This window comes from Seriola lalandi, unplaced genomic scaffold, assembly GCF_002814215.2.
Source record: "Seriola lalandi dorsalis isolate HSWRI2012SDOR001 ecotype SW California unplaced genomic scaffold, Sedor1 jcf7180002054471, whole genome shotgun sequence".
NCBI classification, from domain to species: domain Eukaryota; kingdom Metazoa; phylum Chordata; class Actinopteri; order Carangiformes; family Carangidae; genus Seriola; species Seriola lalandi.
This window is the reverse complement of record NW_019525024.1, coordinates 213,961-227,233: the sequence shown is the minus strand read 5'-3', so window position 1 is coordinate 227,233 and position 13,273 is coordinate 213,961. Positions and strand designations below refer to the sequence as shown.

General features: G+C 42.1%; 1 protein-coding gene across 1 annotated transcript; it reads left to right on the top strand.

The window, feature by feature from the left end:
• The first annotated feature begins 652 nt into the window (after nt 1–652).
• On the top strand, nt 653–9,959 carry LOC111659031 (lysyl oxidase homolog 4-like). Its single transcript, XM_023411845.2, has 11 exons — nt 653–723; nt 868–1,075; nt 1,409–1,589; nt 3,122–3,276; nt 3,398–3,565; nt 4,155–4,317; nt 4,406–4,649; nt 5,585–5,700; nt 6,083–6,219; nt 8,726–8,837; nt 8,959–9,959. Exons 2-11 carry the CDS (start codon nt 998–1,000, stop codon nt 9,027–9,029), a joined length of 1,425 nt encoding a protein of 474 aa, XP_023267613.2. The 5' UTR covers nt 653–723; nt 868–997; the 3' UTR covers nt 9,030–9,959.
• The last annotated feature ends 3,314 nt before the right edge of the window (nt 9,960–13,273 follow it).

The window sequence follows — 13,273 nt, the reverse complement described above, 5'->3', positions numbered from 1 at the left end:
GTGTGTGTGTGTGTGTGTGTGTGTGTGTGTGTGTGTGTGTGTGTGTGTGTGTGTGCCCAGGCACAGGGAGCCTCATTTTGTGTATACACAGTTTCCCTTTAGGATTTGACTCTAGTTTAAGGTAGTACCCATGAAACTCGACACAGTTATGAAAACCCTGTTGAAGTTGGCAGATCTCACCTGGGCTTCTTGCGGGGATTAATGTATAGTGGTTTATTCATGTTTTTAGTTATTTTTTCCACATGCATGCCCAAAACCAGACATCCGCGGCAGACATATAGACAAACACTGAAACAGAAATATCCAGAGGGTGGTGGTTTGAGAGGGAAAGAAAGAAAGAAATGTGGGGTTATGTGATTTGTTATTGTGAATTTCCTTTGTCTCTTACATGAGGGATATGTTTATCCAGAAAAACACACACCCTCTCCAGCATTTTGTGTCTCCTTCATATTTACGGCTTTCGGTTTGTTTGTTTAAGGTTTGATAGACGGAGTGGAAGAGTAGGGATGTCAAGGACGAGAAGGAAGGATGACTGAGGGGGAAAGAGGAGACTGGGCAGGAGGGAGGGGCACAGGAGCAGACCGTGGGAGTGTATAGGACAGCTGGTTGTTCAGTCTACTGGATGTAAAGATGCACAGTTGTAATCTGAAATAAATCCAGAGTGTGATGTTCTCTGTCTTTCAGGAAACTGTGGGACTCCAAGTTAGCTGACCCATCCTCCAGGTAAAATTAGCATCTGCTCGCTTTGAAAGCATAATAACTTCATATCCTGTGGTGAGGATGAGTAATGTGATCAATAAAATCATAAATCTCTATCTCTATCTGTCTGTCTCTCTGCTTGCTCCTCCTCTTCATCCCCCCATCCAGACTGAGGACGCAGATCAGTAAAAAGGCCTACTGGGTGGAGAAAGTGCAGTGTCAGGGCTTGGAGCCCTCTCTGTCACAGTGCCAGGCCCAGCTGTCCCTCCCCCGGAGTGATGCCCCATGCAAGGGGGGCATGCATGCTGTAGTCCGCTGCGTCCCCGGATCCCAGTTTGCACGCTATGGAAGAGTACCTGCACCACCTGCCATCCCGGTCAGTGTCGAGGAGGACAGTTGAAAAATAAAGATTGTTATTGAAAGTGATAAAATTAAAACGTTAGCAAGTAAATGAAAAGTTCCTGTCTGTATAGTAAATATGAAGCTACAAACAGGAGACACTTAGCTTAACATAAAGACAGGAAGCATGGGGAAACAGCTATTATTAGCAAAAACCCAGCACCTCTTAAGTTTTCTAATTAAAACCTTGTATCTGGTTTGTTTGACCTGTACACAAACAGGAGGTAACTGCACCAGATCCAAAGAGGCTTTAAAGTAGAATAAGATTTCCAAACCACTTCTCACCTACGCTCTTCCTCTTTCATTCCAGCCTATCGTGCGCCTGAAGGCGGGGCCCCGTCTTGGGGAGGGTCGTGTCGAGGTGCTGCAAGAGGGCAAGTGGGGCACCGTGTGCGACCACCTGTGGGACATGACTGCAGCCAGCGTGGTCTGTAGGGAGCTGGGCTTCGGGACAGCCAAAGAGGCCCTCACTAAGGCTCAACTGGGACAGGGTAGGATAGGACACATAAACATAGCCACACACATAGTGTACATTAGGTCAAACTGCACTTTGTAGATGCATTTAACTTTACTCAACGTTCCTAGTTAGACGTGTACAGTATCTTAAAACAAATCTATAACTGGGTCTTTCTTTGTCTGCCTAAGTTATTAGATATCGTTATTCAGAAAGTGATAGAGTACAATAAAGACCCCTGGCTGCTGATCAGTTATGATTATCAGTTATGTGTTAAATGGCGCAGATTTTGAATCAGTGCCTGAGTTCACCATGAACCCTGAGCATGATCAGTTGATCTCAGTGATAACTTCAGACTAAACACTTCTCAGTTTAAACGTCTGTTGCTAAACGCAGCACTCCAAGAACCATGGGCCCGAGCAGACAAATAAACCCAGGGAAAATGTTTACAGCCTCCCTGCTACTTCTATCGGACAAGCTGATTGTCGAGGAACCCTACCCATGACCAATTATACAAGTGTAAACTATGCTAGGAGGTTCCAGCGACCATGTATTGTTGTCAAAATAAACCTGTTGTATGTGAACAGTTAGCGCAGCTTTGAAAGCCAGGATGTCAGGCAATCAGCACTGAGCACGACCAAACATTCAGGAAAGATGTGATTATTTTGGCCATGCTTTTGTTGTGGGTATGAAAATATAGTCACTAAATTGTGTAGCAATAATACAGTGAAGCATTTTCCTAGGAAATACCATAGACGCCACTTTCTCACACTCAGTTATTGTCCTTTTTTTCTCGCTGCACCCCTGCAGTAACTCTGTAATCACGTTCATTTCCCCCCATTATCCCTCTGCCCAAATGAGCACATAGCATGTCCTATAATGGTGGGTGCATTTCCGTCTCTCTACTTTACTTAATGAAGTAGTGATGGAAACCGCTTGAGTGTTACTTTTAGGGCTCTATTAAACTAGGTGCTTTGGTGCTGCTCGCTCAATAATGAACATGGTTGAATGTCAGAGAGGAGCGTTGTGGCTTTTAATGCCTCCGGCCTGTTTACCAAAAGTCGTGCAAATATACTGTATAAGGTACGAGAGGTGAGTCTGCATTGCAGGAGGCATGTGAAGGCTCATGGGTAGTGCAGTCAGAGAACTCAAAGCTAGATTTCATGACATCATTAGCTATTTAAGGCCAAATTATAGGCTTTAAAGAGCATTAGCCTTGGCCTCGCACACCTACACAAACATAGATGTGTTCAAAGGTTTTCCTCTGTTTTGCCATTTTGGTATCTATTTTGGTTTAGAAAGCACAGCCCTGGTGTGCAGTGTGCAGCACAGACTACAGTAATTTAGACAGAAAGCTCTCTGGCTAAGCTCAGTTTCAGAGCCACATCAGAGGTCCCGATCATGCCTGGGCTTTTAATCCCTCTCTGTGGACATATGTGGCTGCAGCCATCAGGTTTTAGAGACTTTAATGTAGCCTGTGTGTGTGTGAGTGAGTCTCTTTGCATGTGGCCTATGGTTACTAGGAGACATGTGAATCAATCAACTGTCACTCCACGCCCTCTTCTGTAGGTACTGGTCCCATCCACATGAACAGTGTCCAGTGCACAGGCAGGGAGAAGTCGATTACAGAGTGCCACTACAGAGTGGTGCCGCTTTACAGCTGCAAACACAACCAGGATGTAGCAATCCGCTGCAATGTGCCCAACACTGGCTTGCAGACCACGGTGAGAAAACACACACACACACACACACACACACACACACAAAACATGCCTAGATATCCAGAGGCAGGCTGTGAAGCAGTATCACTCACAGGCAAACACCTCTTCCTCCCTTCACACTCAGGTGCGTCTGGCAGGAGGCAGAGAGCCAGCAGAGGGCCGTGTGGAGGTGCTGATGGAGGTCGGAGGAGTGAAGCGTTGGGGATCCGTCTGCAGTGAGAACTGGGGCATCAACGAGGCCATGGTGGTCTGTCGACAGCTGGGCTTGGGCTTCGCCTCAAGAGCTCATCAGGTGAGCAACAGATTACAATATGTTGATGTTTTTTTTTTTCTTTCTGCATCAGATTAGTTTTTAAGTTTCTGCTTCATTCTCTCCTTTTCTAAGCATCTGTCCTATATTTCTTCCTCCCTCTCTCTCTCTCTCTCTCTCTCTCTCTCTCTCTCTCTGTCTCTCCCTCTCCGTCCTGCTGTTTTTGTGTCTGCGCTGTGTTATTACCGAGGCCTGAGGTAATTACAGGCTTCTCAAGCGTCCACTTCCAGCACACCGAAAATAAAAGAGGGAAAGTGAGGCAAAGAGAGATCGGGAGAAATTCACAGAGCAAACAAACTGAAAATAGAAGTGTGCATGGAAAGGGCAGTGTGAGTGTGTTTTGAGGGGGGCTGCTGGGAACATTTAACAGGCCCTTTTAAAATTGTGAAAGAAAGTGGAAAATGTGATAATGTGTTCTGATAGTTCCTATAAATAGTTTCGTTGTATATAGCAGAGGTTGCTATTTGCTTTCACCGCTGATATTTTTTACGTCTTCTTGTCATTATTCCAGAAGTGTTTAAGACAACCGCACAAATGAGCTCTAATGATTTCTTCTCGTGTGCCTGTGCAGGAAACCTGGTACTGGCCTGGTTCTGCAGATGCTGGGGAGGTGGTTCTGAGCGGGACTCACTGCATTGGCAATGAAATGTCCATCCAGCAGTGTCGCAGAAACACAAATGTCTACTGTCCCAGAGGAGGAGACGGCAGGGCCGCAGGAGTCACATGTGTAGAGAGTGAGGCCAAAACCAGCAAACACACGGGCATATTTGTATTTGTTGTGCAATGACTGTGAAGTAAACTCTGAGTCTCGACCCCCTGCAGCTGCTCCCGACCTTGTCCTGGACGCTCAGCTCGTCCAAGAGACGGCCTACCTGGAGGATCGACCCCTCCACCTGCTGACCTGCGCTAATGAGGAGAACTGCCTGTCCTCCTCCGCTGCCAGGATGAACTGGCCCTACGGACACCGCCGCCTGCTGCGCTTCTCCTCCCGCATCATGAACCTGGGTCGTGCCGACTTCCGACCCCGGGCCACCAGAGAAAGCTGGACATGGCACCAGTGCCACAGGTAAGATTAGACAGAGGATCCCTAACCTGGACCAGACATTTACAGTCAGTCGTTTTACGCCTTCAACCCAGATAGGGATTAACTACACGGTGATTAGAGCTGCTGCAGGGTTTGGTCGGAAAAGAAAACCTGCCTAACCTCCTCCATGGCACAGGGAAGGGCATCATTATGAGGTGGCACAAGAAATAGAAGCATTGTACAAAAAAAACCCCCCAAAAAATAACAGTTGCTACCATAGGTCAAAAAATGAAATGTCTGCAGCAAGAGATGAATGAGAATCTAAGATTTGGTAAGTGAAATTGGATCACTGGGTGCAGCACAGTGCAGCAATATTTTCAAGATCTGGACTAAAAATAACCTAACACGTATAAAAGTCTGTTATTTCACGCAATAAACACAAACTTTTATCCTTCAAAATTATGTTTACAATAAACATCCTCCTCACTGGTCACCCAGTTGTTACAGTCAGAGCCATGACTGCACTCAGAGCAGCCTGGCTTCTTATCTCAGCGGTTGTGGTTCCGTGTCCCAAAGCGAGAGGCACAGCTCGTTGTGTCTCCGAGCCACAGCCCAATCACTACCTCCCCAACCAGCAAACACATGGTTTGACTTTCAGTTTTGGTAGAGTCTGTTCTGGGAATGGCTCTATAATGAGAGAAAGGGCAACACCAAACTGATATCTGCCAATTTGTGCTTTTTACAATTGTTGTTTGTGTCTGTTTGACGTCTTCGCAACAACATAACAGGATTTATGACTGCTATATTTCAAATACACGTCATCCTGCGTTTTTTTTTTTTTTTCACAGAATGATAAAGGTGACACTTGTAAACAGCAAAAACAGCATCAGAATCAGCAGAGAACTTTCTTTCTATGACTTTCTATCATTATTTACTTCCTTCATCTATTAATCTTACCACGCTGATCCCATTTTCAGGCACTACCACAGCATTGAGGTGTTCACCCACTACGACCTGCTCACCCTCAACGGGACCAAGGTGGCTGAAGGCCACAAAGCCAGCTTCTGTCTGGAGGACACCTACTGCCCCGAAGGTGAGACAGATTACAGGTTAATGTTGCATAAATCTGCTTTTTGAAGGAAATCTGGAAACAACAGTAGAATCGTGACAACAAGAGGATCATGGGTACATAAAAGTGCAAAGCTGAAATCCCATAATGAGCATTCTAAGTCAGCTGTAAGATCAGAGGCCAAGCCCAAATTGATCTTGGCTTTACAAAGCCCAGTCTGCTTTATACAGCTCAGAGCCTTTCTATTCATTTTATATTGCCCAAAAAAAGCTCAGGCTTTTAAATCATTTTGTTGTAATTACAGCTTCGTGGTAGAATTTCAAATCCACAGTGATGGACAGCGAAGACAATTTACACATCATAGTCATCTCTTTTTATCTGTTCCTCATATGTTTTTTTCTTCCAGGTATCCATAAGCGGTATGCCTGCTATAACATGGGACAGCAGGGTATCTCAGTTGGCTGCTGGGACACCTACCGCCATGACATTGACTGTCAGTGGGTCGACATCACAGACGTACGACCTGGTGAATACATCTTCCAGGTCAGGAGGCTCGATTACCCAGATTCTTTTATACAGTATGTCGAGTTGGCTATAGAGAACAAATTAAGCAGAGAAAAAAGTCATCCACACCTCATTGTTCGTGGTGAAAGAGCGGAACTTATCTTACACAATCGCTAAGTTCAGGAAAGTGAAAAAAGAAAAAGTAAAGAACAGGGCAAACACCAGGGTTGGTGTTTCAACATCTGAAGGCGCACATGAGATAAAAGCTGTGATAAAAGACTGTAATTTCAGCTAAATGGCTCTTGGCTGTGCTTCCAGCCATTCAGGTGTACAGCATGTATGTAGTTTTAAGGGTGTGTGCGTATTTAAGGAAAGTGAATTTAGTCTGGATTTATATAGAAAGTAGACCTGCTATTAGTACACCCTCTCAGAAAGTACGGGCCTATTGGCAGTGGAAAAGCTCTGTCAGCACTTTAAATTTGTACAGAGCGAGTTTTTGTGTTTGGAAGCTGAGCCTATTCACATGTCTCGCCTGTTTCTAGACGTCCAATCTGCTGTGGTGACCTACTCATCTGTCCTCCCTCTCTGTCATTTGTTCTATTTTTTCCCAACAGCTTAGTGGCAGCAAAGTGATGATGTTTACAGTTTCTAATTATTTTCTGAGTGTTTACATGAAATCAAGATGTTTAAGTTTGACTTGCATGTGGGTGCATGGACTGTACGTAAGCTACATACAGGAGTGGTCCGTCTGCGCTGTATGAGTAGTACACATGCGACGAGCCACGTTTTGAGAGATAAAACCACATATATGCCATAAAGCAGGGATCTGCCTTTGCCATGGCGACGTGACCCGGCAGCACTTTGTGGTCGTTACTGTGGTTGAACAGTAGTTGAGCTGCTCATAAATTTGTGTAAGAAGTGCGAGATTAAGGGAGGGCACAAATGCTCGCTCGTCTTTCATGCAGCTGGGTGTTTACCAAGAGTCGCAGGGTGGCAACCATTTTTAGGACCATACATTTAAACTGATGAGTCACGTCCACCTCAGCTTGATTGCTCCTGATTACGCCGTTCAGCTGCACAACCTCTTTGCCTTTTACATGACAGTGACAACCTTTCATTGTTCTGTAAAACCAGCTGTGGGCCCTTTGTGTCACATTATTACAAGAGCTTTTAAAAGAGCATCAACTGCTACCAACTTAATATGGTGTTTTACACCGGGACAATAAAGTATGTGCTGAAATTATTGGCCGTTCTCAACATTCAATATTAAAAAATATATGAAGTTCTTCACACCAAATTTGGCTGTAAGTATTGTATGGCTGAATGTAATGAAAAAGAATCATTATAATGAATATTTTAAGTCTTAAATCTTACTCTGTAAATATAGCTAATTGAAACCACAAAATTTATACTGTACGTAAAAAAATGAAACTGGGTTGCTTTATTGAATATGTGGTCAGGTTATCTGTTTGATGTGTGCATCAGGAAAATTCATTTGTGTGCTTTTCTTATATATGGCAGTCAGACAGACAGGGTGGAAAACAACAAACCATGGCAACCAACCATGGCTGCAGCCTAATGATAGGCTGCAACTTAAATCCAAACCCAAAACTGTCATCTGCATCTTGGGGCCTTTTTTTCCTGCAGGGAGATAACAGTGGAAAGTGATGTCATGCATCACTTCAACCCTCAATTTATACATCATGAGCTATATAGAAAGGGAGAGAAAAATCCTGCGGCTTCTCATTGGGCTCCATGGTTGTTTTTAACTGTCTGAAGTAAAGTGTTACTTTCTCACTTGTTCCCTTACTTTATGAAAAGCCACCCCAGACTTAGACAGAAAGGTACATTCAGTGGAGACTCCAGGAAGTCACTGCTCTCAGCCCAGAAATATTCCCACCCATAATACCCTCTTAATCAACAAATTGTCACTTTAATGCGAAAAACCAATCTTTATTCCCAGATAGGTAAAGGAATCATAGACCAGTAACTACTTTTATATGCCGATATGTCTTTAATAAAAAGGTCAAGTGAATGTGTAAAGAAGACTTATACCCTTGACAAATATAACAAAATATCATCCACATACGGGGAAATACAATGCCTGTGCCTGTCTTGTACAGTAGGAAAGATACACTGGGCTGCCCTTACTGTTTGTGTGAGTGGTTCAGTCACAAGGGGGAAGAGCTGTGGGGACAGGGGGTAGCTTTGTTTGTCCTAAAAATTTAAATAGAAATAGACAGTATGGTGCCTGTTATTGCACAGATACTCAGAGTATGAGAAAATCTTTTAACTAAGGTCTGTATCTAGGAAAAGGACAGGATGAGTTTCATATTTATCATATATTCATATATTCATATATTCATATATATATATATATATATATATATATATATATATATATATATGTGTGTGTGTGTGTGTGTGTGTGTGTGTGTGTGTGTGTGTGTGTGTGTGTGTGTGTAGTCCAGCTGGTTTAAAAGGGTTCTTCTGAGGTGTATGACTTATTTTAATCTTACAGCATCTTATCTCTTTTATTTTACAGGTTGAGGTCAACCCTTCTTTAGACATGGCTGAGTCTGATTTCCAGAACAACGTGATGCGCTGTCGGTGCAAGTACGATGGAGCACGAGTTTACATGTCCGGATGCCATGCAGGTACAGTGTTTAGACTTTGTCAGTGCACATGAACCCTCTCATTTTCGACATATCATATATATACCTCCCCCTATTTTCTACTGTGTATTCCACTTTTCTTCTTTTTCTCTGTTTTTTTCAGGTGATGCTTACAGCGCAGAAGTGGAGGACTTGTTTGACCACCAACGTCAGATTTCCAACAACTTCCTGTGAATTAAAGAACATGCATATATAAGGACAGAACAACTGTACAACTCTTCACCACACCTCAACATGTCCGGGGAAGGAGGGTTAATGACAACAACATGCCAGTAAATTGAAAGATGAGGGTCAGAGGGAATAGGGTGGGAAACTGGGATGGTATGGGAGGGACTTCATGCAAAAATGACTAATTAAGATCCTGTGATCGATTGTCATCAGCAGTGATTGTTCCTGTTAGAAAGTCAAAGAGATAGAAGAAGAAATGTAGAAAGAGGAAGACCAAACTAGGCCATCACAAGCATCGTGTCACCATGATAAAACATAGAGTAGTTTACAATTTTACAAAAACTTGTCTTGAATTTTTAATAAATTTAATTCCCTTGATCAAAACATAACCACAGTTAACAAAGTAATGACATGAAGGCACATGAGTACAACACATCCTTTGCTTTTACAGTACATCACCAGGCTGTCATCCATATAATATCAACACAGGTAACAGACTGTCAACAAAACTCTGTACATGCCTTCTGTGCTTTCACTGTTCACATTACAAAATGCAGTATTTACTGTTACAACTGTGTGGTTCTTGGTTTTGAATGAGAATTTTTTATTTTTTGGTGCTATTTTGCCGTATTTGAATAAATATTGTAATGTATTGCAAATGTATTGTCATGTACAGTTTTATATTACCTCTCTGGAATATTGTTCTTTAGGTCTCTAATTTATGCAGAATTTTAATGTACTTTTGAGTTGAAACTTGTCCCTGTGTGGCTGTGTTTTGTATTGTTAATAATATTATGATAAATATTTTCATCTGTTTGTTCTTTACCTGTTTAACATCGGTAACATCAGATGAGATCTGGTTGTACCACGGTATTGCGCCTTTAACAGTACTTGGTAATGGTAGCGAAAGAATAAACGTCAGATTGACAAACTGTATGGTTATGTGAGGCATGGTTATTTGACTGCAGAGTTTATAATGCAGAACATAGATAATAGTTAATGCTACAGTTTCTGCAGAGGATTTGGGGAATCTGTTAACTTGCTAAAAGAGATTCCCATATTAAATTGACCATGTAGTAAAGATAAATGACATAATGAATTTATCCCTAACAGAAGTTCAGGGAGTGTACACAGTGGCTCATGCAAGTCTGATAGTCCGATCACAACAGCATTTAGACTTCTTTGCTTCCATCAGCAGACTTAAAAAAGATCTTCAGAGATTTTCGACAGCAAAGTCCTGGATTTCCCATCTTTTCCCAGGGAGCCTGCGCTAACCCATGTTTTATGGTTGTTTCCAACCTCATCCCACTGTTGAACACATACAAACACTGGAAACTCACAGTTCCCCACTGTCACATTAATAGGCTATACTTTAAATATGTGACTTTCTTTGGTCTCTTTTTTTTTTCTTTTTCTTGCCTTTTATTAGTTATGAGCAGAATATAATTTTCATGTTTAATAAGTAAAATGGGATATTAAAATCAAATGAGTAATAGTACATAAATCAAAGTCAACCAAGGAAATAGCAAACTTAAAAAAAAAAGTAGCTTTAAGTGATAGTGGCAGCACAGTGGTGAGAGTGCTGCTGTCAGCTGTTACTCTTAAGGTAGAGTAAGCAGTGCTGGAGCCTGAGACAGACTGTTGATATTTGAACTCAACAGCTAAACAAATATTTATGGACATGTATTGCTACAGTGGTGTCTTATGGGCTACTGTGTGGAAGCGGATACCCTCATAGTTGAAGCAAAACAAACCTTATAAAACGTCATCAAATAAATGAAGTGCACACAAACACAGCACCATAAACACAGCAGAGTAAAAACTAGAAAGAGTTAGTTGTTTAGATTGTTTTTACAAAACTACAGTGACCAAACAGAGGGCCACAGGTTTGTAGCTAAGCTAACAAGGAGGTAACATTACCTGGCATAGCATTTTGAATTATTCATCCAACCAAATAAATCCAAAATCCAATCCAAAACACAAACCTTCTGCATGTTGTACAAATAGATGACATGATACAGAGCAAACAACAAAATAAAACTTCAGCTACTGTTGCTGCTTGCAGAGAGGACGGGACGGTTTCCCATAGCCAGCACACTAGCTACAGACAGCGACATTCACAGATCTCCTGCTAACATCATAGCTAACATCATACCAACAGCGTATCTTGGCAATTAAGCTGAATGTCCATAGGCAAGTAATTTAATGTTACCGAACACACAAAGTGAGACCTGCCTGTTAACTAACCAGTTAGCTATTACAAACATTAGAAAACAAGATAAAATTATACTGGCCTGTTTGCAAAGCTAATGTTACAAATTTATCAAGCAGAAACAAGAACAAACTCTGCATCCATCTTCATGCCTTTCAACTCTCAGAGGTCTCTCCAACATAGTTGGACTGGCCATAGCGACTACCAGGACAAATCCCAGTGCACTGCCACATCGGTCAGCCGGTGTACTGTCGAAACGTCCATAAAGTTTCTGAAGTTTTTATCAGTCCCGTCATCTCTGCCTGTTATTTGGGGTGAGGGCCTGTCGCAGCGGATAAGTCCAGGTCCAGAATTTCTTTCCCAGTCCGACCATGCAGCCTCACCGGTGTTAAGGGCTCTTCGCATTTGCCTGATCATAGCACTTCTTTTTCAATTTTTGTTCTTCTGACCTTCTCAGAAAGGTAGAATCCTCCTTTTCCATCCCCTGGTGATCCTTAAATTGGTACTGTCCATCAGCATCTGCCAGATTTAGGGTTTCTCACTCACACTGCCACCTTTCACACATCTCCCCTCTTCTCTGTTTCTTTCTCTTGTCGTCTACATGAGCATGAATGCCCCCTGTTATATCATGTCCAGCAATAGTCCATTCATCCCATGATTAAAGCAAGATCTGGTAAACAGCAGCCACTACAGCTACAAGTTATACAATAATGATATATTAGGCAAAATGATAAACTGCAGTTACAGTGGCCAAATTGGAGAAGAGTTGTGAAGTCAGCAAACTACATCAATAATGTTAGTTACACAGCAATATTTACCAAAGGTTATCTAACATTATCCACCTGAAGCTAGAGGTCATATCAGACAAAGTAAGGCTGTAGCAGCATATAATGAATTGAGAAACAGTGTGTTTTATTGCTTATGAATTCAGCTTTTAATTTGTTCGAGTAGAAATGTGTCATTTCTTCCACAAAACATAGTCTCACTTTAAGTGTGTATCATCACCTTGAAACACAAGCTCTGGTCTGCAGATGGAAATTAGCCAGTAGCTAAATCTGATGCAACACATCTCTTTCTATGAGATGTTATTTGCACTAGGTCCCTGCTAAATAATTCAAATAATAATAATAATGATAATTATAATACAAAGACACTACTGATTGCTAAAGTGGTGATCAAACTTTGATGGAGGGTGATGTAAGGTGTGTTTGCTGACAGTGTTTGGTGCTAGGAAGCGCACCACCCTACCAGTGTTCTTTATTGTGGTGGAACATTAGTTTATTCCTTCATTTAGACCATGGCTCACATTTCATTTGCTCCATGACATAACAGCGCTTCTGTGCAGCACATATAGGGCAGAGTTGGCACTTAGAATCACCACTTGCTTAGTAGTGGTTTGTGTTTGTGTAGTTAATCTAATGATTTTGTGTGAGGCACCCAGTCGGCTGTTCTGCGGTACATCGCCTCCTCGTGCAGCCACAGTAAAGCATGAGATTATAGGCAGGGCTCAGATCTCACACGATGATGGTAAAGAAGAGTTACAGGCTCCTGCACATGGAGGTCCACTTCTGTTCTGGCAAATTCACAAAGAAAATTTGTCCACATTTGCTTTTATTCCACATTGAAATGTCATGTAAGTAGGTCATGAAAGAGGTCACGTGTGTACTGAAACTAGCAGAGGCCTGGCAGAGCTTAAATCACAAGCTGTAATAATAATGAATCAACATACAACATACAGTATTAGTTGCTTGCTCTTCAGTCATGGAAGAGAGATTTTGGTGATGAGATGTAAGAGACAATGCATAACCAAATACAGTACATACCCGGATCGGCCACAACATTAAAGCAGGTAATTGGTTATAATGGTTAATTGGTTTTATCTGTGTCCTGTTTTTGAGAGTTAATTCTGAAACATCAGTAATGTGATTTCATACTTATTTAGTAGTTTCAGTTATTCTCCATGGCTTTATAGCTTTAGAGTAAGGCAAAAAAAAATACACCAGTTACCTGTTTTAATGTTGTGGCTGATCAGTCTGTA